Raw genomic sequence first — 24,258 nt, forward strand, 5'->3', positions numbered from 1 at the left:
GTCAGACCTGTGCTATTTAACAGAATCATAAATGGTCTGGAAAATGGGTTCAACAGTGAGGTGGCAAAGTTTGCAGATGATACAAAACTGCTCAAGACAGTTAAGTCCAAAGCTAACTGTGAAGAGTTATAAAGGGGTCACACAAAACTGGATGACTAGGCAGCAAAATGGCAGAAGAAGTTCAGTGACAATAAATGCTAAGTAATGCACATTGGAAAACATAACCAACAAAAATAGCTACAGAAAGATGATGTCTAAATTAGCTGTTACCATTCAAGAAAGATCTTGGAGTTACTGTAGATAGCTCTCTGAAAACACTCGCTCAATGTGTATTGGCAGTAAAAAATGCTAACAGAATGTTACGAACCATTAGGAATAGGATAGATAATAAGACAGCAAATATAATAATGCCACTATACATATATATATGATATTGAATACTGCATGCAGTTCTGGTCACCTCCTCTCAAAAAAGATATATTAGAATTGGAAAAAAGTACAGATAAGAGCAACAAAAATTATTAGGGATATGGAACAGCTTCCCTATGAGGAGAGATTTCAAAGAGTGGGACTGTTCAGCTTGGAAAAGAGACAACAAAGGGGGGATATGATAGAAGTCAATAAAATCATGATGGGTGTGGAGAAAGTTAATAAGGAAGTGTTATTTACCCCTTTACATAACACAAAAACCAGGGGTCACCTGAATAAATTAATAGGCAGCAGGTTTAAAACAAAGGAAAGGAAGTACTTCTTCACACAACACACAGTCAACCTTTGGAACTCATTGCCAGGGAATATTGTGAAAGCCAAAATTACAATTTGGTTTAAAAAAGAATTAGGTAAATTCATGGAGTCGAGGTTCATCAATGACTATTAGCCAAGATGCTCAGGGATGCAACCCCAAGCTGTGGGTATCTCTAATCCTCTGACTGCAAGAAGATGGGACCAGACAACAGGTGATGTTTCACTTAATAATTGCCCTGTTCTGTTCATTCCCTCTGAAACATCTGGCGCTGGTCCCTGTCAGAAGACATGATACCGGGTTAGATGGATCATTGGTTTGACCCAGTATGGCCATTGTTATTTCTTTATCCTGGTGGGGCATAACTGAACTAAGAGTCATATGTGGTCTATTTTCAATCCCAAAACTATTCAAATACCATGGCTTAATAACTTTTCATATGACTGATGACAATACTAGCTCGCAAAGACATATGATTGTGTGTGGAAGTAAGTAGTTCCTTGCATTATTAGTGAGAGAGGTCAACCCTGGCAGTACTCCAGAATCAACCAATGGAGGACAGTGCAACTGGGTTTTTACTGCTGGTATCACATATTAAATTCAATAAATCTGATCTCAGATCCCATGAGGATATCAGGATCCGCAATATCCAAGGCAAAGGGTGTCTCAATGCTAACTCTCCTCAAACCTTTCTTATCCCTCTCACTGTGTACAAAGTACTCTGCAAATTTTAATTTCAGCTTGGTTTAATATTCAATTAGGATTTCTTTTGGAGATGACAAATTACATCTTTATAATCTTTGGAAAAAATGGTTTCAAGACAGAATGAAACTAGGTTGTGACTCTCAGCCCATTCTCCCCACAAGGTTTTTAAATGTTATTATTTCCCCTACACCCAGTCAAAAATTGTGAAGCATTTTCCCTGCATACTTATAATTGGATCATTCAGGAGAAAACATATCTGCCAAGCACTCTGGCTTCGATAATTTTGTCCTTCTATAAAGTGATTTAACTAGAACAAGACTTTGATTCCTTTGTGCAGCTCAAACTCTGTTTGCAACACTTTTCTCTTTGATAACCAGGGTACTTGTGTATAGAGAAGAGTGTAATCTGAGCCTCCTCCATCACTATACACTAGACTTTGAGCTACCTAGCACAGGGATTGGCAACCTCTGGCACGCGACTCGCCAGGGTAAGCCCCCTGGCCATCCGGGCCAGTTTGTTTACCTGCTGCGTCCGCAAGTTCGGCTGATCACGGGTCCCACTGGCCATGGTTCGCCACTCCAGGTCAATGGGGGTGGCGGGAAGCTGTGGCCAGCACATCCTTCGGCCCACGCTGCTTCCTGCAGCCCCCATTGGCCTGGAGCGGCAAACCGCAGCTTATGGGAGCCGTGATCGGCCGAACTTGCGGGCGCAGCAGATAAACAAACCGGCCCGGATGGCCAGGGGGCTTACCCTGGCGAGTCGCATGCCAGAGGTTGCCAATCCCTGGCCTACCATTAAACATTTTTATCCTGGACCCCACTATGATTTGCTTTGTACTGGTCTGTAATCACAAAGTGGTTGGAAAGCCTGATTAGCTGACTACCTGAGGATTAGGAAATACCCAGTTAGCATAGGGCTGGTGCATATTTCATGTGCACTGGCTCTTTATTGAGATAACTATTTACCAGGATATTGTAACTTCAGCTAGCATTATAGCCATGACAGACTGAGTTCTAGGTGGTTCCTCCAAATTCTTCATTTCTGCAACCTGAGCTCCTTCCTTCAATTTCCATGTAGGTTGCTACATCTTTTCTTTAAGATTTGTTGTTGTGCTTTTGTGCAAGCATGTGCTGACTCGCTTGGACCAGAGGTTATTAGTATGGAACCCACCCTAAGGACATGTCCTTTACTGCCAGTCCATTGCAGCCTGTTAGGCTTCATAGTCCTTTAAGTTGTCTGGTTTTCAAACCAGTCTCTCACTGGTTTGTGTTACTGCTGTTGGCAGGGGACTTGCTTCCACCCTGAAGCTGTTTGCATTCTGTTGGATTGTGTCCTGTTATTCATATAACTCAATTCTTGTGACTCTCCTGCACGAAGTGAGCTGATGGCTGAAGCTCTTCTATATATCCTTTCTGTCCTGGCTGTGGCCAGGCCTCTCTCTGATGTGCTGTCTGTCTGCTGCTGCTACTCTGCAATTATCATTGGTTTTGGCTCCATCGCTGTCCTGAGTCTGTAGGTACCACATATGATTGGTGTCCCCCTGTAGTCTTGACTGTTGCCTTGTGCTATTACTTTGAGTGGCTATTTGATGGTTGGACCCAGACCTCCTCATCTATGTATAGTGGCTTCAGGTCCTAGGCGCCTTTGTAGTAGCAGGCAGCCTGCTTAGCTTATTATTCTCTTAACTGCTTCAGTGTACTGTGATTGTTCCTCCAGCAGGGCACCCCACATTGGAAGCAGAGTCTTGATTCTCCAACCCATCAGCATCTGTGTTTGGCTATTACGTAGTCCCTTAGAGTGTGTATTTCAACAATCCAACACTGCCAGGTATGGATCCCTTCCTGCCTCTTTGCCTTTGCTATCAGGCTCTTGGTTGTTTTTCTTGCGGACTCTGCTTTCCTACTGGTTTGTGGGTACTCAGAGGGAAGACCTCTTGTGCTCAAATTCCCATTTGGTGCTGAATCATTTGAGTTCTGCTGCATTATAAGACATTGTGTCTGGGCCGAGTGTGAGGTATGCACTACCTTACAAAATGCACCTTTCAGAGTTCTAGTCCTCCAGACAGTCCATTTCTCAGAAACTGGAGTAATAATCTCAAACAATTTTGCTTCACAGTTTCATTCTGTCTGGGATCAGAGTACTCAAGACACCTTTATCAGCTGTCTCAGTGTTTCATGCATTATTCTTTGCAGCAATGGGCTTGTTTAGATCAGTGGCTTTCAACCTTTCCAGACTACTGTACCCCTTTCAACAGTCTGACTGGTCTTGTGTACCTCCAAGTTTCACCTCACTGAAATACTTACAAAATCAGATATAGAAATACAAAGTTGTCACAGTACACTGTTACGGAAAAGTTACTGACTTTCTCATTTTACTATATAATTATAAAATGAACTAATTGGAATATAAATATTGTACCTACATTTCAATGTACGGTATATAGAGAAATACAAATAAACAATTGTCTGTGAAATTTTAGTTTGTACTGACTTTGCTAGTGCTTTTTATGTAGCCTGTTGTAAAACTAGGCAAATATCTAGATGAGTTGTATACCCCATGGAAGAGCACTGTGTACCCCAGGGGTACACATACCCCTGGTTTAGAACCACTACTCTAGATGGAGAGTTAGTGAACAGCAAGCCAGGGTACAAATCTACAGTGCACTAGCTGGCTGTGTGGACCCTGGTACCGCACACTGAAAGTTCCCTAGTGTGATTTGATCTACTCCTGTTTGAGAGCTGTCCTGTTTGAGCTAGTCCTGTTTGAGGCAGGTCTAGACCAAAGCACAGTACGGATCTTTTACTTTGCAATAGCAGGATCGACATGGTCAGTCAGTGTGCAGCTTACTGTGTGCTAACTCTCCATCCTTCCCCTCCCCACCCTCTGAAATGAAAAAGTAAAAAAGCTTTACCTTCATTTCTCATCTTTGTCCCCCATGGTCTGCTCTGTATAAAGACAATTCCTGCTGCAACTTGCTTATGCATGTCAGGCCTGAGTCTCTCCATGCTATCTGTTAGCTGTATTTCTAAGCACTGCATTGTTTACCTGCCAATCCCTCTCTTACTTGCTGTGGGTCTCATTAGACTGACTGCCACCATATTTCACACATCATGTGCTGTGTAATATATGAGAGGAATCCATGTTTCTACAATTAAACACCTCTTTATAAAGGGAACTATTTACAGAGATATTGCACCTGTGGCTAGCATCCTAGCCATGGGCAAGGACTGACTTCTGGCTCCCCTTCCAAACTATTCTCTCCTGCAATATGTGCTCCTCCCTCCAAGTTCTAGGCAGGTTGATACAGTGCAGCTGGATCTATGCCAGTCCCTTGAACCTTACCTTTTGTATAGGAGATAATGGTAAGAGGACAGGGCTGTGCCTAGAGTGTCCCTTTGCTGCAGCTATTCCAGGCTACCAAATGACCCACTGGGGGTCATTGCAGCCAGAGGAGGTTAGAGCTTCCTTATGGGTGCTCTAACTTGGGCCGGAGACCAAACCAGCTCCCAATCAACCCCAGGCTCGGGGATGAGCATGAAGTAACCTTTAATTCTTTCACATCATGTTTTGTGCAGAGTGCAGCTCAGCTGGGCTCAAAGATCTAGTCAAACAATTTTTACTGTAGTCTTCAGATGTTCATGCAATTTGGCTCTTCTGTCATTAATGGCTGCTAGTATGTCCCAGTATACTAAGCTTATATGATGGGTTTTGTGTAACGGTATGTACTCTCCACATTAGTTTATACTGTCAGCATATTGTTGATGAAGTCCCATCAATTGTGTTCTATCTTAAGCATTTCTATAATGCTCATCACAGTAATGCTCTACAACTGCAGTAATATTATATAGTTACACAGTTATGCCATAACACGATTCAGGAACACAGAATTATCCAATGATAAATTCTGCTGCAGTTGTTTTGTATTGAAAGCTTTTCACTGATGTATTCCCAACAGAAACTGATTATCTAGATAGGTATGGGTTATCTATAGCACTCCTCACTGTAGTATCTCAGCTCTTCCCAAAAATTAAATCTGTATTGCAGTGGACGAATAAAATAATATTGCTGGATATATCAGTTAAGTTATCCAGCTGAATGCCAAGTATACACTCTTTTTTATAGCTGGCCTATTAACTGAAGCTTGAACTCTTCAGACACATTATTTAAAAAAGAAACATACATTAATTCTCATTAGAATCCCCCAGCATTTCTCCACAAACATCAGTGGCAGTCAGTAGCACCGGAGCTTCCCTGATTGTGTAGGGACTCTTACATTTTGCAGTTCTACGTGATGGCAAGTAAGAAGCCTTTTCTGTATTTTCAGAAACAGACAGCAACCAAGAACTTGCTTTCCTTTACAAAACTTATTTTATTTTCTTTAGAAATATTCAGTTTACTGGTTTTTGTTTCCACACCATTTACTATTTAAGGGTCTTTGCACAGCAGGGAGAGATTTTTTTGCTCTCATTCAGCCAAAGATCACAGAGGCTTTGGCTCAGCCTCTTCTTCCATAAATATAGATCCAACTTTGAGACTTACAGGCCATTACTTTCTGGATGAATGTCTAGTAATTGATCTGTCTTTCTTAGATTCACATGGTTAGGGCCCCAGTACCAGTAATTATGCTGCCATTATAGCTGTTTAAATATCAGTCAATTTTCACAAGTAAACCCAATCTTCAAGAGAAGAAAAAGATATGCACATCACAAATACCCATCACAATGAAAACTCAGTGGCTGACTTTGAATAGTGTCACACTTATTTGTGATCTACCATAAAACAAGTCACACACTCTACACATATCTTGAAGAGATTATTTAAAACGGCAATAGCAACAGTGCTGCTCCACTGAATTTGCCCTATTGGCTATAATAGGTAGAACAGAGGCCAGAATCTGGTGCCCATCAGAATTCAGAGTTTTGGATTCTATGGAGCTAATGGCTCTTCTCCCCTGTAATGAGGCAACTGCCTCCAGAGAACCTCCTGCTGGCAAAGCATAGCTCTGCAATGCCCTGCTTCAATTTCCCCATCTGGGATGGGGCCCCTTAAAGAGCTCCATACAATCCAGAAGGTATGAGACAAAAGTCCCCTGCTGAAGTTCTACTTTATATGGCTTCAAATACATTCTGTCCAGACTCCAGCTGGGTCCAGCCCCTCTTCCCTAAGGGACTGTCTTGTCCTGCTCTCTGAGCAAGTGGAGAAGATGCAAGGCTTGTCTGTACCTTCTCCCTGCTCCAGCCTCTGACTCTCACTAAAACTCCTCACTCTCCTCTCTCTTTGAGTCAGGAGCCCATTAATCTTCTTCCCTGGAGCCGGGTTCAGTCTCTCTCCTGGGATTAGGAGTCCCTAGTCCTCATCCCCAGAGGTAGCATATAATCAAATAGACCTTTTTACTTCCTGCAGGAGCCATTCTTACCCCCTGTCGCAGCACTCACCGCTCTTCTCCAGGCAGCTAAACTCCCCAGGCTTTTGTTCTGCCAACACTCCTAGCTCAAATATTAGGCTCGTACTTCAGGTGCCTTCCCTAGAGACTACACCATGCGTCTCTCTATTCCTCTCTTACATCCCCAGACCTGGCCTGACTTAATTAACTCATTCATTGCTACCCATCTGGGGAACTGAGCGGATCTTGGAACAGATGCACTGAGGCCCCATTTTCCCTTCAAATGGCCAGCAACCTTGCGACATCCCCTTGATTCTTGAACCCACCACAGACTGTGAGGTCTTTGTAACCATCGTGGAAAGCTCCTTCAGTTGCTCCTCAGCATGCAGCTTCCAGCAATAGAGCTGAGGGGTGTGAAGTGAGCAACTCGGCAGAGGAGCCAGTATCTGAGCACAGTTCCACCAGCTATATCAAATGGCCTTGCACAGACATCTGGGCTCTGACTTACACAACTGTAGAGTATGTGTGGGGTGGGATGATGGGGATAACCAGAGAAGCCCTACGTTCACAGAGGGCACACAAGCAGCATTAAGATGCAGCTTGGGCAGACAGCATTCATTTGGAGTGTATCTCTAGGACCACTGGGCAACAGGAAACTGAATGTGGCATGCAATTTTCCTAGCTCTTCCCACCCTCAGTGCTAGAAGCAATGAAAAGAAAGGCAGGGGTCTGAAATTACTACTGCCCCCTCCCATCTCACAGCAGCAGGGCAGGGCTGGACAGTCCACAGCTTATGTTGTGCTGTGGGTTAGGCAAGTGATTGGTAAAGGGATGGAGACGCTCACTTCTTCCTGAATTTGTCACTGCTAGAAAAAAATACCCTGATAAACAGAGCGTACCAGCATATCCCACAATGCTTCTCTGCTACTTTTTTTTCTTCCACACAGCTGAAAATCTGCTCATTCTAATCAGACAGTGCATAGTTATTGAAAAACTGTTAGGAATACCAGGCTACATACTCAGGTTCTGTGAGTGGTGTTGTTTCATTTGGCTCATTTACTGGACTCCCGTCTTCATGATTGGTAATTCTTTCATCCTCTGTTCTCATTTCCACTATTGGCTCTTTTGATCCATCTTTCCTAAAAAATATTAAAAGAGTCTTAACCTCCATCATTATGGTATCAGAATACATTACACTTTATTAATGACCACGATCCCTCCTTTCAGAAAGTCAGTGAAGAAACAGCAAAACCAATTACCAATGATTAACACTGAAATGCATTCAACAGTTTTGCTCCTGATTTCTTACAGCTTTCAAAGCATTCAGTCACTGCAGCTGCTTATCTGGCCTAAAAGCATGTATGCATACCATAAAATCTCAAAAGACCATTTGTTTATGAGTACATAATAAATGGATAGCTTCTCGCAGGCAAAAAACCTTTATTGACCTCAGCAGAAGCAATAAGTAAAACATAGGGCTTGATTGTTATTTGCACTATGGCCCCTTTACAACACTCTGGCAGGGTATTGAGCCTTAAAGTGGGTATAAATATAAAGCTATGGGAATTTTATGGCTTCTCGCCACTGCTGTAGCAATGTAAAGAAGGCTTAGTGCAAAATGAAAATCTGGCCCTTACTCATGAGACCTGAATAGCTCCCACCAAACATTTAAATGATCTTGAAATATATATACATATATTTTCTACCTCACACTTCCCTTGTTTATGAACAGATGAAGACTCCCCACCCTTAAACTACTGATTTTTTTTCCCCATTAAATCAGACAATGAATTCTAAGCAATTTGTGAGCAGGGGTGGTTGCTCGATCTGCACTCTAGCAGTGTCCAGTACAATGTGGCCTCAATCTGGGCCAGAGCATTGAATCGCTACAGCAATACAGAAAATAATGCTAATTAGTAACTACACCTCTACCTCAATATAACACAACCCGATATAACACGAATATAATGCGGTAAAGCAGTGCTCCGGGGGGGCACTCTGGCTACACACTCTGGTGTATCAAAGCAAGTTCAATATAACGTGTTTTCACCTATAACGTGGTAAGATTTTTTGGCTCCCGAGGACAGTGTTATATCGAGGTAGAGGTATAATACATTTTTCTATGTTAGAAGTGCAAATCATTGTGTACCCAAAAATGTTGTGATCTTCCAATACAGGAAGAACAAACAAACATCCCTTTTGTCTCCTTGACATGACATACTGAATCAGGTTCCTAGGAACCAGGGCCGGCTCTATGTTTTTTGCCATCCCAAGCACGGCAGGCAGGCGGCTTTCGGCGGCACACCTGCGGGAGGTCCGCTAGTCACGCAGATTCAGCGTCCCCGTCACTGAATTGCCACAGAAGCCACGGGACCGGCGGACCTCCCACAGGCGTGCCGTCAAAAGCCACCTGCCTGCCACCCTCACAGCGACTAGCAGGCCGCCCCCCGTGGCTTGCAGCCCCAGGCACATGCTTGCTGTGCTGGTGCCTGGAGCTGCCCCTGCTAGGAACTGTAATCATTTGAATGAAGAAAACTCAGGACAACTGACATATAGGTGGGCAATCCCTCATCTTTAACAATCTGATTTCTAGACCTGTTGCAGTCCAGAAATCAGCCTGATGCTAGCTCCCTGAGCTTAGCCTGGGTCCCATGACAAAGGATATGTCTTAGCTTACCTCGTGTCTTATATTTCTATATTGTTACCAAAAATATAATTCTTATACAGAGACTTTACAAATGCTCTTATCTATCTATCTGCAATATGGATAAAGACTTCTAACTAACACTTAGTGACTAGATATTCTCAGAAAGAGTCCTTCTTTCCTACCAGCTATGCACAGGTAAAGGGAGTGTAGAAAACATATAGACCATATTGACCAGCTAGGGATCTCTGTGTTACAATAATGCTCAACAGCCCTTTGCATTCTGTAAAAATGATGCTTAACCAGTGTTCATATACTTGTGAAAATGACATTCAATTTGCAATGCATTTAAATTAATCAAACATTTATTTTTTAAGGCATCAACTGGAAGTGATCAATTTAGGAAACATTGAGTGCTAATTAGGAGCTAGCTAATTGCCACCCTTTTCATATAGGCACACATTAGAATGAGGCCTACTTCAAGAATGTGGAACAATTATGGATCATAATGAGATTGATGAAGGGTCTTATAATTTCTACTGATTTTATCCTATATATTTAGAATCTTATTCCGAATGAAAAATTTGTATATATCCAAATCCTAGAAAATATGATTTTATTAGAAAGCAGAATGCATGCAGAATGTGCTCTTCATTTATAAAGAAACAATGTATATACACAATGCAGAAAAAAATACTTGTTGCAGGAAACACCTTACTTTAGTTCTATCTTAGTTGCCTTGTAAATTCTGCATGGCCTATATTTCTACAACCAGTATATACGGAACATAGTTCTTGGCAATACATTTCTCAGAAATCAAATGTAATTTAAAAAAATACCTGCCCCACTGAAAAATATGCAAACATCCAATGTCTTATTTTAAGATGCCTTGTTGATGTGAAATAAATGGAAATTGAGACTGCTCAAGATTGTCTGGAAATTTTAGATTGTCCTGCATTACACTATATATGATGTGTTGAAACATGCTGAAATAAGGATGTAGGACTGGGATCGTAAAACAACAAGACAAGATTTGCATCTCACAAGACCATTCCAAGAGAAAAAGAAATGTAAATAAATAAGACATCATGCCTACCAGAAAAGGGTCTTGAAGAAATCATAGCAGAAATCTCTTTTATATGGGCTTACTGGTCAGCTTTGTATTTTCTGGAAGCTGCATATTGTTGGTAAATCAGATATTGACTGATCAAAATGAATCTGGATTTGCTACTTAGATATCAAATGCTTATCAGTGACATTTGAAATTTTAGCACATTAAGGTCCTGATTCAGGAAATTATCTAAGCACATGCTTAAATCCCTCTCCATTTAGCCAAGTACTTATCCCCAAGCCTAAGAGCTTTGCTGAATAGGGATGAATTGCTAAATCAGAGCTCTGTTCTGTCTTTAGATGTTCTATCTATTGAATTTGAAGATTTGGTGTCATTCATAGAAAAAAGCCATGCTATTACTGTCTCTTATTGTAAGCCACATAAAGATAGTATACTTGTAGAATTTGTTACATGTCTACTCAATTATGCTAGGTGGACTTGGGTGAGAAAGAATGTTTTCAGATCTAAAATTCAAGGAAGGAAAACATTTCAAAAATGGGAGGAGGGTTAGTTATGGGTATTATCTCCTTCAAATGCTTTGGAAACTGTAAAAATTGGGAACACAAAGCAACGTTGACTTATATGACCAGGAAATACATGGATGACTTCCATAGCTTTCATGGATCTCTCAGCATTTAAGGACATTTCCATCCACGTAAATGAACTGTTCCTTCATATACCTCCAATTAATATGGCTTTTTCCCCTCTGGCATGTTTTTTTTTTCTTAATCACTTATTTTATTTTTAGCAAGTATTTGTAGTAGCCATTACAGTAAAATCCCACTTTGTATTAATTTATAGTTCCACCATGTCCTTCTTATAACATCTAACCTTTTTCCTTTCTATTTTTTTTAAATGCCCACAAAAGGCTTAATGTCAAATGTCAGAGGTAGCAGCTGTTCAGCTTGTCTAGAATTAGTTCTACTTGTTAAGATAGAATGTTTCTTCACATACTTCGCAACAAGCCAGTGTGCCCTTGTCTCTTTTCCTGGGGCTATTCATTGGCATCAATATTGTAGGATGTACAGGAGTCAGAATTTTGGCATCACAGGTCACTGCATTAGGAGCTCCAGGATGAGCAGAGTGTGTGTGGAACTACAATGGCTCCATCATCTGTTCCCATGTGTTCCTGTGCATATTAATCACTCAGGAATTTTGTCCCTCTTATGGCAGAATAGTTTAAATAGCCAAAACAGGGGCTCATAAAATCCTTTTAAAAAGCAACATTTGCCATCAGTTACCATACATCTGATATACCACCATTGTTGCCTTACAGTGCAAACGTCAGGATAACATAAAGATTCATTGATTGTCCCATGTAGTAGAAATAACTTGTGAAGCATGACTTTTGTCATATCGCAAACTTAACACCAAGGTAATAGACACGTGTTGGACAGACAAAATTTTTGTTTTAAGCCTTTTCCTGAGATATATTATTGATACTCACAGGTATGCAGCTTTTCCTTCTTCTAGTTCTTTACTCTTTCCACTGGAGCCACTCTTTTTCCCACAAATTCTCCTAGTGATGCACATTAGCAATCCACATTGCCGTACAAAGAAGCAGCTGACGTCAGTCACAACAAGGATTAACAAAAGGGCTGCTACTCCTAGCCCAATGACTGCACCGAGCCCCAGGCCATTAAAAAGGGTATCTTAAAAACAAAGAAAAGGTTAGATTTTGTAAATAAAGTCTCTATCGGAAAATAACTTTTTCCCAACAATTTAAGGACACCTTGGACTAAAGAGGAAACCCCAGTCTCACGAAGGAACCCATTTTAAATCAACGCAACGCACCTAAAATTAAGCACATAAGTTGCTGCAGGAGCATCGTCCGAAATATATAATTGCTTTAGTTTATAATGTTTTCCTGTGAACCAAATTCTACACATGTAACTCCCTTGACTTAAAAAGTGGAGTTGCCTATGTGCAAATGAAAGTAAAGATTAGAAGTTTAGAGGATTAAAAAGTTTAGCCCCAAAATATAGATGATTTTGAGATTATGTTTAGGTGTTTGAGAACATGCTTAGCTGAAAAATAAAGACACTTTTTAGAACGTGTTATCTAACTGATAATTCATTATATCATATAATTCCACAACACTGAGGAATCACAATGTTAACATGGAAACACATTTTAAACATTATACAAAACTCAGTCTTTAAACTGAACATTTAATAAAACACATACATTGCAAAGATACTTAAATAGGATTATTTTACATTGAGGAGGAGGCTTTAAAACCTGTATTCTGCCCTTAAAAATCCAGATTTGAATTAAAATGGAAAGAAATGTGTTAAAGGAAGTAAACATGGGCCCTAATCCTGCAAACATTTACACACGAGTAGCCTAAGAGAAGTCAATAGGACTACTCCTATGAGAAAAGGTATGTATGGTCTTAAATATTTGCAGGATCAGGTCCTTGTCTTGTTCTCACCTGCACCTTAAAAAAACACTTTTAAAATAATAATTGTGAAAAAAGTATTTTGCAGTGGATCTGCCTATATTCTAGAGTCCAAGGCAAAGCTAATTTCTGGATGTACACATCTCTGGAGAATGGCTTTTTAATAGAAATGCAGGATATATTGAATTTTAGACTAAAACCTACTAGGTGGTAGGATGTGGTGGGGGGGGGCAGGTTTAGGAAGCTCATAATGAAAGTTTTATCTGTGTATGGAAGAGGTATTGTGTCTGACCTCTGAGGTTGGAAAACACCTCCACAATAGCTCACAACATGAGGGCGAACAGATCTAGATCAAAAAATGGGTAGGGGTATTCTAGACAGTGACAGAATCCATACATAGATTGACTATAGCTATGCTTCTCATGATAGAATCCATGAATAAATTACACAAGGGAGTACTACATAGCACACAGCAGTGTGTTGTTGCTTGCTATCTTGCCTAGCGATGATGTTCCAGATATCCAGTCAGCAAAGTACTGGTACCCTCCCAGCTGCTAGACTAAGGGCAGGATTTTGTTCAATAGTAGTATAAACAAGCGCTGTGATGACAGAGAGCAAAATGTATAATCACAAACTGGTAAAGATTTTGACAGTGCTTTTAACTTTCTCTCTCCATGTCTCTACCCCCACCAGCACTGCCAGTATACTTTGGACCAAATTTAGTTAAAGCACATAATTTTTTGATGGATTTCTATTTTTTGCTTAATTAAATTCCTTAACTAAAATATAATGTATCTGGGCTTTGTAATAAGTTGATGTTGCCTGTATATACTAAATCAATGCATAATTTTAACACAAATATATGCTTCATTAATGTATGTTATGGAGCTCTAAAAAGGAAAAGTGGAAACTCCTGTTTTAAAGGGAGCTGGGTTTTTCTAATTCTGTTGCAATCAATGTCATGCCATTTTGTATGGGTTATTTTATTATAACACTATTATTTAGAAGTTTATCATGTAATAAAACAGAATTCAGTATTTTTCCCTTTGAAGTCTTTTCCCCCAAAAGCTTAACATATAAAGGAAAACACTAGATAACAGCTACACTGCATAGCTGAATCATTTATGCAATGTCCCTGCCAGCAGTCTTGGAATCCTGACATTTGAGATGAATTAGTTTGTTTATTTTTTATGTAAAATTTCCAAGTTAAATGTTGCCAAGCGTGACTTCTGATACCTGAACACATTAGATAAAGACTGACATGCCCTTACCTACAGTACCCCTGTAACTCTGAAATGCTGTACAGTCAATGAGTACCTTACATACAAATATATTTTGAATAATATAATCCAGATTGTCAAAAAGACTGAAAGGTACACTCATTTTATGGAAAAATATAGATGTTAATAGTAATGAAACCAGCAGAGTCCTATAGAATGTACTGAGGTTCTAGAGAAATGTCTCTAATACCTACAGAATTTAATATTAAAAGAGATCATTTCTATACAGTTTTGAACCATCCTATAGAATTTTGTTGAGCAGAAATTGTGCCCTATAAAAAACAAACATCCACCCACCCCACCCCCCCATCTCTGGAAAGAGTCTCATTTTATAGGTCTTTTTCATAACTGTCAAACTCTCAGCCAGCAAGAAAAGCAGGCACCTAGTGACTGAGGAGGCTGCATAATTAATTCTTCCTGATCACAAAAACCCAGCCATCTGAGGGAAATGCCTATTACAGCAGCTCTGGTGTCTTGCACAAGGAGATTCTGGCAATTGTTTATGATTCAGGATTAGCAGAGACATCTTCTGAGTCATTAATATTTGACTGATGTATATTTGTCTCCCTCTTTATGTTAGAGATGGTCCCCTTTCATTTTCAGCTGCCTCTCCCCTCCCCCCATTTGAATGTTTGTAAGTAAATTATGCAGATACAAAGGATCTGAATGCAGGGGAATGAAAGATACTGTACATTAATCAATGTATCACTGAAGTCTCATCTGATATCAAGTTTTCAGAAAAAGATCCATGCTGAAATAAGGTCTTTTTTTTTTTTATGACTATGTCCTTAATCTCCTGGAAGGAGCTTCTTCCTTCTCATGTACCTACAGAACAGCACAGAAGAATCAATAACTAATGTAGTTGACCATTGGCAGGGATGGGGAACATGTTACATGCCTGACTGCAGTACATGGTTCCAAGAGCAGTGATTTGGTGTGAGGTGTTGGTTGGAAGATATGGCCAAGATTCAATCATCTATATGTATGGTTGTTAGGACGAGGCACACATTGCTTAGTTTTGAAGGGACAGTAAGATGTACCCACAACATGGCACCTACTGGAGCCATCATTGCTCCATTAGCAAGATGGCTCAGGGACAACCCACATGGCCAGTAGCAGTCTGCGCCCCCACTGCTTTATTCTTACTGTGAGCTCGTACAACACCCTGCACAATGAGGCTCAGACCTCAGCTGGGGCCCACAGGTGCTACCACAATATTACTGCTACTACTAACAAGAACATTTCTATCCCACTCAGTATTTCCTATTTCAGAACTGAAATAATTAATCCACATAGCATACTATAGGTGTATTAGCACAAGTGAAGTTTACTATACTTGGGCTTTATAGCTTCGACTATAAGCACACATATATCTTTCTGAGATCTGAAAGTAATTAGTTCTTTCCTCTGGTTGCCTGATGCACATAAAACATAATTAAATGCTTAAAGCCTTTCTGACTTTATCTTAGATAACATGACTCCAGTATTTGCAGAACTCCTTTTACTATCCTATACTACAGAGGGATCACTGCAAATATTGAGGTCATGTTATTTAGTCATTGAAAGCAAGAGCACTGTTTTGCCAAATTAAATTTAAAAAGTAGATATGACTAACTAATATAATGTTGGATTTAAATCAGAATTTCATACATTAATCCTGTCTTTCTATTATTTTTGTTCCTTTGCTCTGACACATATATGGGCTCTTTTCTGTTTGTTTTGCTTGCTGTGCTGCTTTATCCTGCTGAGAAAATAAACAATCACTTTGTACATTTTAGAGTCTTGAAGCAAAACACTATTTTAGTAACTTTTCAATTTCACGTCAGTTCAGGCTATTCATTCTGAGCTTTACATACTATTCATCAACAAGACTGAAAAACAAGAGAGTGTTGGTACAACATGCTATCCCAAACATTCTTCACTACATACATGACTGGAAGAAATCATGTACTGAAACAAGAAAAAATCATGTTTTAAAATCTATGGAAAAAAATGCTCCCTTTTTCTCCTTCTTCTTCACTATTTCCGTATACTCATACTTTATTTGGGCTTGATAATCCATTTTTTACTTAAGAAAAACTCCCAGTAAAGTCAGTGAGCACTTAGGATGTGAAAGACATTCAGGATCAAGCCCTCAGAATGCATCAATGAAGGCCCTATGTCTCTGGAGCAGATACTCTCATTATGGGTAAAATTCATTCAACATATTATTTATTGTGATTGTTAAACTTCCTTGCACAAACTTCATTTGGATAGGCAGCATTAACTCTAGCAGGCCTGTGTTTCTGGGAAGCCCAGTACTGGCCTGTGCAAGGGAAGTGGAGGCTCCTTACTCTCACCCCCTTTGAGTGGCTATAGAGGGGCTAGTCACTCCTGCCTTTCTGAAGCTGTGAAACGTAGATGCCAAATCACTTGAAATGAAAATGTGAAAAAGTCCATTAAATACATCAAAATTTGTCACCATTTTGTATAGCACTAATGTATCCCAGAATGCATCACTGCAGTTCTCTGAACTACTGTACTTTGTGACAGAAAAGACCAAAATGTGTACGTGTTCATCATTTCATCATGAACTCTGTCTCCAATAGCAATTCTGGAAATACATCAGCCTTACTAGGAACATAGACTTGGACTGTGTTCCTGAGAGACCAAAGAGAACTTTCCAGACATGGATCTCCCTCAACCCATGCAAACACAGGCTGAACTTCACAGCCCCAACCAATTCTGGAACCCAAGAAGGCTCTGGGGACTGTTCGGGGCAGTGGGGGGTGCTGAAAGATCTGTTCAGTTGAAGGAGAAGTGATAGACCAAATCTGGGAGAAGGGATTCACATTCATTGTCCCCCTGAAGCTCATGAAACTTAGAGATAATACACTCAGTGGCTGCATTATCTTTCTGTTTAATCCCTATGGTCCCAGAGCAGCCACAGCCAAAGAGAGTATCTAGTAGTGATGCTCCAATGGGAACCAAGAGCGAGGGGTGCTGCGACTCCCTCTGTGATGGCTTGTGGATTCCAGCAGGATCCCCCAAGCTTAGGAGGCAGGCCTTGTAGTCCGGTCTATGGGAACTGGGCAAGCCCAGTCCCTTCCCCTCAATGAAACAATGAGGGGAAATCTTCATGAAATAATCCTCAAAGGTCATCCTCTCAAGTCTCCACCAAATGATTTACTGCAGAAGACAATGATGTGGCCCATAAAATGTAGCATACGCATTCAGATCTAACTTCCATCTAGCCAAATATCCTGACTCTGACAGTTGTCAGCACCAGATGCCTCAGAGAAAGGAAAATGAAACTCTGTAGGGAATAATTATGTTGTAACCTGTCTGCAGAATTTTCCTCTTCTGACCTATTTGTTAGTGTTCAGCTGATATCTTTAGGTATAAGGTTTGTTTTTTTTATAATCTAAAGTGCTTGTGGAGGTTAGCCTTCCACATATAAATCTCTAATACTTTTGTGAATCCATTAAGATCTTGGTCCCAATGTTTCAACCTTGGCTGCTAGCTGCTCAATATATAAGAACCTAACTTTAGTTTGAAAAAATCTGGATTCAGCATTATCATGTAGCAATGAGCTCCATGGGTCAATTATGAATTGTATATGCTGTATTTCCATTCATTAGTTCAAAATTTGCTCCATACAGTAAATCTTTCTTGTTTTGTTTCCTCCTTGCCATTCCTTAGGTTCTCTTTGTTTTGAGTCTTTCCTTTCCTTCCCTCACTTCTGACCCCTACTTTTCTGACTGCCTCCCACTTTCTCTCTCATTCATTCTATCTGAACTTTTCTTCCTCTTACGACAGCAACTATGTGATCCCTCTTCTGTCCTTGGTTTTCCTGATATCTGTGTCTTTTCTGCTCTTTTTATTCCTTCATGCAGACTTACTTTTATACTGGCATGTGAGGGTCTAATCCTTGCCCCAGTAGACAATTTTCCTCATTTTGCTTCAGCACACCTGTCTCCCTGGTTTACCCTGAGGTTAGTGGCACCAACTCCACCAAAGTCTGAGGCTGGACTTGATGGTTGTGATGCCATAGGTTTTTCGTTATTGATTTTCTAATACTGATGGACCCATTATCCTATCCTGTCATTCCTTATTATGGACATTTGCAATAATTTAATGTTTATTCCTAAAAGTGCATGTTTTTGCTGCTTATTTTTTTTCTGTTTCTGAAATATAGTTTGAGGATTTGATTTTTCAAAAGTGACCTGCACTAGTTTAACTCTGCTCCCATTGAAGTCAGTGGGACTCAGCGTTCGCCTAACTCAGCTTCCATTGAAGTCAACGGGACACTTTTCAAAATGTTCCATAATGTATCACATGGACTTAAAGTGCTAGCTGCCTTCTGTGATGCGCTACAATAGTAATATATTTTTACATTCTTTTCGTGCATGGCTTCCCTGGTATATTGCACACTTAATATACATCGTATTAATTTTATGTTAATTTTAGTGAATTGAGTCAGAACATATTCCTTGAAAGGTTTATTATATACCCATCTTTAGTAATCGAACCATAACTATACCTTTTAAAACACTGATCTAAAAAAAATCTATATTTGCCATGCGTTTTGATTGTCATTTTTCAAACCAATGCTGCTTTTAGTATAACATGCTTTCAATTGCACAGAATGTGGCATAAAGAATACGATATACATTAACGTCATGATAATGAAAGGAACTGCCAACTTCAAAAAAGCACCATGTGCATCCACTTCTTCAAATAAGTACTTATTAGAAGACAAAAATTCATGAAACTTCCAGGATTTTAACAATAGAAGTGGAGCAAGTTCTTAAAATAAATGGTGGAAAGTTTTTGGCAATCTCCAAACTCTTCAATACTGAATTGTATTTTCAATATCTAGTAATACTTTTGTTTAGCATCAGAGTAAAGAATTTTAAATAAAGTAGGTGGGAGGGAAACAGAGGAATTTGGCAATTAATTCAGAATCTCCTAAGTGGGGAGAAATGAGTGGAAATACGTAATTTTGTAGACTCAAACTGAGTATTTACTGATTCCAAAACTTGTGCTTTATCCACCCCTGTAAGTAGTTACTACAGGTATTCTGAAGGCTGCTTTCCCTTGAATATGCACACACAGCTGTACAAGCACAACTCATATACTGTCCTCTACATCCAGAACATAGACTCTATTGCCTGTCTACAAGGGAGACAGCATTCTTACATGCAAAACTTGTGTATTCAAATAGCTTTTCTGTGTGTAAATTCTATTGCTTGCATGTCCATGCATCACCCATGTATCATGCCTTCTGTAATAGAGCACAAAAAGTACACATGCAGGTATTTATGTGCAAAAATTATACATACATAAATGATACTTGAAACGCGCCCCCATAGGAAAAGCCACCCTTGCACTTACACGCATTTTAATATTTTTTGCTCAGTTGCAGATTAAAAAATATTGCTGCTGATTCTCCATTGCCCTGAACCTTGCAGTTATTTATATGGCGTTAAAGCCTACCATTCTGCTGTAGCATTTTACATCCATTTTGAACTGTGTAAATGACTGCACTAGATGTAGGGCAGTGGAGAGTCAGAACCATTGTGTTATGCCTAGAATCCACTAATCCCTTCAAAATACCACCCCTCCATGATAATAATAATAATAATAATAATAATTGAAGAGTCAGGAAGCTAAAGGAACTGATAACTATGTGAGAGAGATATTTTCTGAAAATACTACCAAAGAAAGTGGCAGGTGGAAGGAATTATAGTTTGTTGTCTTTTTCACACTGCCATGATGCCAAATGGTGGCATCTCCACATCTAATATCCTTAAAAACCATATCTAAAGTCACATTATATATTGTTATTGCATCTATAAAGGCTCTGGGACTTTGCTTTGATTTAATGGCTTCCAAGTCTTATTTAGTTCATTAAAAACTCTTGCTTTTGATCTTTTGATTAAAAAATAGTATCTTTTGACAGGCATTCAAATAGCTATTATGCAGTATTGCATTATTTCAAACACACAAGGATAATGCTGAAAATAATCCTTTTCTAGACTGTAAAACTGGAAAATAGTATCAGACCTTATAAGATTCATGTGTTAGGATTTAGCAGTTTAGGGCTAGACAGTGCAACTCTTACTCATGCTGGTGAGTAACTACTGAGTAGTACAATGGAATTCTGTTGGTACTATCTGTGTGATATGGTGTTCAGCAGAGTGAGGAAGCCTTACAGAACATAATCTTTTACATTTGACTATTATAAATTATTATTACCTTTTTTAAGAATTGGTTACATATTCCACTTATTCCTCCTCACTAGGGGCCTGCTCCTGCCCTCATTGCAGTCAATAACAAAACTTCAATTATGTAGGATTGGGGACTAGATTCTTAAATACCTTATATTTCCATTAAAGAATAAAGCAACTACTGTCTAGCTATCTAGTCTCTGAGCCACTACACTCCTTACCAATGTAAGCTGGATTTTCTTATGTCTTCTATGTCCAATACTGATAGAGACAGAAGTATACAGTGTGTACAGAAGTGCAAAAGTATTCTAATGATGGGCCAAGGAGGAAATAACATTCTCCAGGTCCAGTCTGTCAAATAAGAAAATGGTTTTGATTCTTCAGTTTCTTCTATTGGCCTTTAAAGCGCAAAATACTTCTTTTTTCTGGTCAAATTCTGTGTTGTTGATGGTAAAGTATATATGATTTTGTCAATGCTGTGACATTTTGACATGCAAATCAAAAGAAAATAATGACGTGGCTGCGTTTAATTTGAATGGCTCAGATAGTGAGATTATTTCTTACTCAATACTTCATGAATATGAATAGTTTGGAATCTGACAGGCCAGTAATTGGACATTTATCATAATTTACTCTTTCCTTTCACAGTCATACAGTTTTGTTATGTATAACTTTCATGAGCAAATCTAGAGAGACAAGGTGGATGAGGTAATATCTTTTATTGGATCAACTTCTGTTGGTGGGAGGCTTACCCAGACATTTTCTTCAGGTTTGGGACACATAGTCAGTGGCACAGCTAAATATAGATTGTTTAGGGTAAGTAGTCAACACATATTCTATGGGCCCATTCATGATGCAGTGGCCCATTAACACCACTGTAGTTATAGGACAAAGGAGGAGGTTAGTGGGTTACAGATTGCTTTAATAAGCCATAAAACCGGTGTCTTTATTAAGACCATGGTTTTTAGTGTCGAACAAATTTATGAGTTTAAGCTCCCAGGCTCATCTCTTGAAAGTGTTGAGCAGGTTTCCTTTGAAGATGAGGACTGATAGGTCAGATATGGAGTGATTGGTTTGTGAAAAGTGTTCATCCACAAGTGATATGGTATTTTTTTTCTTTTATCATTTTCCTGTGTGAGTTCATGCAAATCTGTCATTTTAGTACAGCACATCTCTTATTTACTAGTCATCCATTATAGGCTAGCACAAGAGGCATTCATGTCCTAGCTGTCTTTTTGGGGCAGTTGTCACCTAAAATGTTGATCGTGACTTCAGCTTGACAAAATTATATTGTGTATTTTTATCTTATTTCTTCTTTGCTAAATGTTTCTATTTTGTAAAATTTATCAATAAATTAATTATTGCTGCATTATTTTTGGATAGTCACATAAAAAGTAAACTATAACATTCAATATCTGAGCATAGTGCTGAGAATCAAGACCATCTGAGCACTTGCAAAGTTGTAATTGTTTTGTAAAATAGAACTAGGGAGAGAAAATAAAAAAAAATAGTTACATGGACACCTTATAACTGGGGTCGGCAACCTTTCAGAAGTGGTGTGCCAAGTCTTCATTTATTCACTCTAATTTAAGGTTTCGCATGCCAGTAATATATTTTAACGTTCTTAGACGGTCTCTTTCTATAAGTCTGTAATATATAACTAAACTGTCGTTGTATGTAAAGTAAATAAGATTTTTAAAATGTTTAAGAAGCTTCATTTAAAATTAAACAAAATGCAGAGCCCCCCGGAGCGGTGGCTGTGAGTGCCACTGAAAATCAGCTTGCGTGCTGCCTTCGGCATCCGTGCCATAGGTTGCCTACCCCTGCCTTATAATGAAAGAGAAAAGCAGAAAATGCCAGAGGTGTATGTAATGGACATAACTTTGATGAATATGATACAATTCAAATTAAAAAAACAAATTAAATGGCCCGTACTTCATTTAAGCAAAGTAATTAGTCACTGGTTCAAATATTAAAAAGACTCATCTTTGAAATTTAAGTACTTTCACAGTTGTACATAATAAAATATTTCTCAACTGATAAGCAGCTAAAAGGCATATTTATGGTTTTACAAAATAGTTTCATATCTGTTATCAGTGTATCCATAGTCTTTGTAAGAACTTCTTTCTTGTCACATTTTTTGCTGGGTAAATATTTTCCTACATTGAAAATGTAGGTAAGATCTCTGATAACGAGAAGAGTTCCCTTGGCCCATACTTAGACTTGATAAGGGGAAAGCTGATGGCTAAACTGATCATCGCAAGAGTTTAAGTGAATGTGTTTTTATGGGCAGGAACCCAAGTTCTCAGCAGTAGTGTGAGAACTCTTTTTCAGGACCAATCACTTCTTTCACTGAGAAAACATGATGGAGGAATTTAAATGAGGCTATACCATCCACCATTAGTTTGCCTAGCATGGGTGTGTTGCATAGGCACAGGGGTCTGTATTTAGCAATGTAACCACAGGGCCGGGTAAGTGTCCAACAGTTCATAGGTCTACCACCGGATCTAATGAAAATTGCATTAAAAATTGTAGCCGCTAGTCTTTAAGCCATAGCCTTTGTTGCAAGCGTTTTTTTATGAGCATGTGTCAGGGTGAAGGGAAAAGTTAGTGACAATCCACAATGTTGTTCTCAATTTGTTTCCTGACAGAAACAGATCTGGATTCTAACAAAGACATACTGAATGTTAGTGGAGTCTGTTTGATTTTCTTTTTTTGAAATCATCTATAACTGTCTCCTAGAACGCATAGGTGAAAGGCAGCATAGTAGAGTATGACTGTGGTGGGATCCATGTCTCTCATGAGCGCCCGTTGTCCGGTATTTGCGTGCCTGCTCTTTTTTCAGCTTTGCGCTGTTGGCTGTGCCTCCTGCTAGCTATCGCCCTCATCAAGTGGATCTTTGGTAACAATGCGTATGTGAACAAAACAAACCCCTTCCAGGGTAGAAGTCCAAAGGGGCCTATCTCAGTCCTTCAGTTGGTCTCTTCCTGCATCCTTCCCTAGGCTTATTCCTCAGCCCCTTCTGGGCTAGCACTCAAATGGTTTCTGCTCTGGAATGGAGCAGTGTCCCCAGCCTTCCTCCCTGGAGACTCTTTGCCTCCTGGCAAGCCTCAACTGACCCTCACTCTCCAGCTGAAGTTCGCTACTTGAAGTTCAGTTCTCTACTCTTCCAGGAAATATCAAAGTCCCACAAAACCTGACCCACTGCCAGGTCATCCATGGACCATTCCCTTGATCAGGGCTTAAGCCACTTCCCTAGTGGCTGGTGGGAAGAACCTGAACCAGCCCACAACTCCAGGTCCCAACCCAGGGACTCTACAAATATCAGCCACGTGCTGCATCCCTTTTCACTCTGTTACTGCTCCTGCTATTCCCTAGGCCACTTCCCTGCAGCCCCAGAACCTTCACCCTCACCCTTACCCCAGAGGTGAAGTCCGGCTTACTCCTTCAGCCAGCCAGGAGTATCTTCCTTACTCTCCTAGCCCTTGCCAGCAAATGAATCTAGTCTGTCCAGCAGCTCCTTCCATGTGAGCCTACAGGACTCTGATTGGCTGCTCCCTGCTGCCTCTTCTCCAATTGGCTGCTTTCTCACCGCCTCTCTAGGCAGACTGGAGGGCCCACCTCTACTGCTCTTTCCTGGGGCAGGGTGTGGTAGGACCATAAGACCTCCAGCAGGGGTCTCTGAGCCTAGTACACCCTGTCACAATGACCAGTTATGCCCTGTGTTGCTTGGTATGTTCAGCAACACTCTGATTCTGACATTCTTTGTGAAATAAGAGG

At 39.9% G+C, this 24,258-nt stretch overlaps 1 protein-coding gene across 1 annotated transcript in view; it reads right to left on the minus strand.

The window, feature by feature from the left end:
• Positions 1-24,258, minus strand: part of NCAM2 (neural cell adhesion molecule 2) — a 582,026-nt gene that overhangs the window by 8,399 nt on the left and 549,369 nt on the right. The window contains exons 16-17 of the mRNA XM_030579736.1: positions 12,033-12,237; positions 7,850-7,969 (exon numbers count right to left, since the gene is read on the minus strand). Of these exons, the coding sequence (XP_030435596.1) occupies positions 7,850-7,969; positions 12,033-12,237 (325 nt within the window). The remainder of the gene's footprint in view (positions 1-7,849; positions 7,970-12,032; positions 12,238-24,258) is intronic.

Source organism: Gopherus evgoodei, chromosome 1, assembly GCF_007399415.2.
Source record: "Gopherus evgoodei ecotype Sinaloan lineage chromosome 1, rGopEvg1_v1.p, whole genome shotgun sequence".
In the NCBI taxonomy this organism is placed as follows: Eukaryota; Metazoa; Chordata; order Testudines; family Testudinidae; genus Gopherus; species Gopherus evgoodei.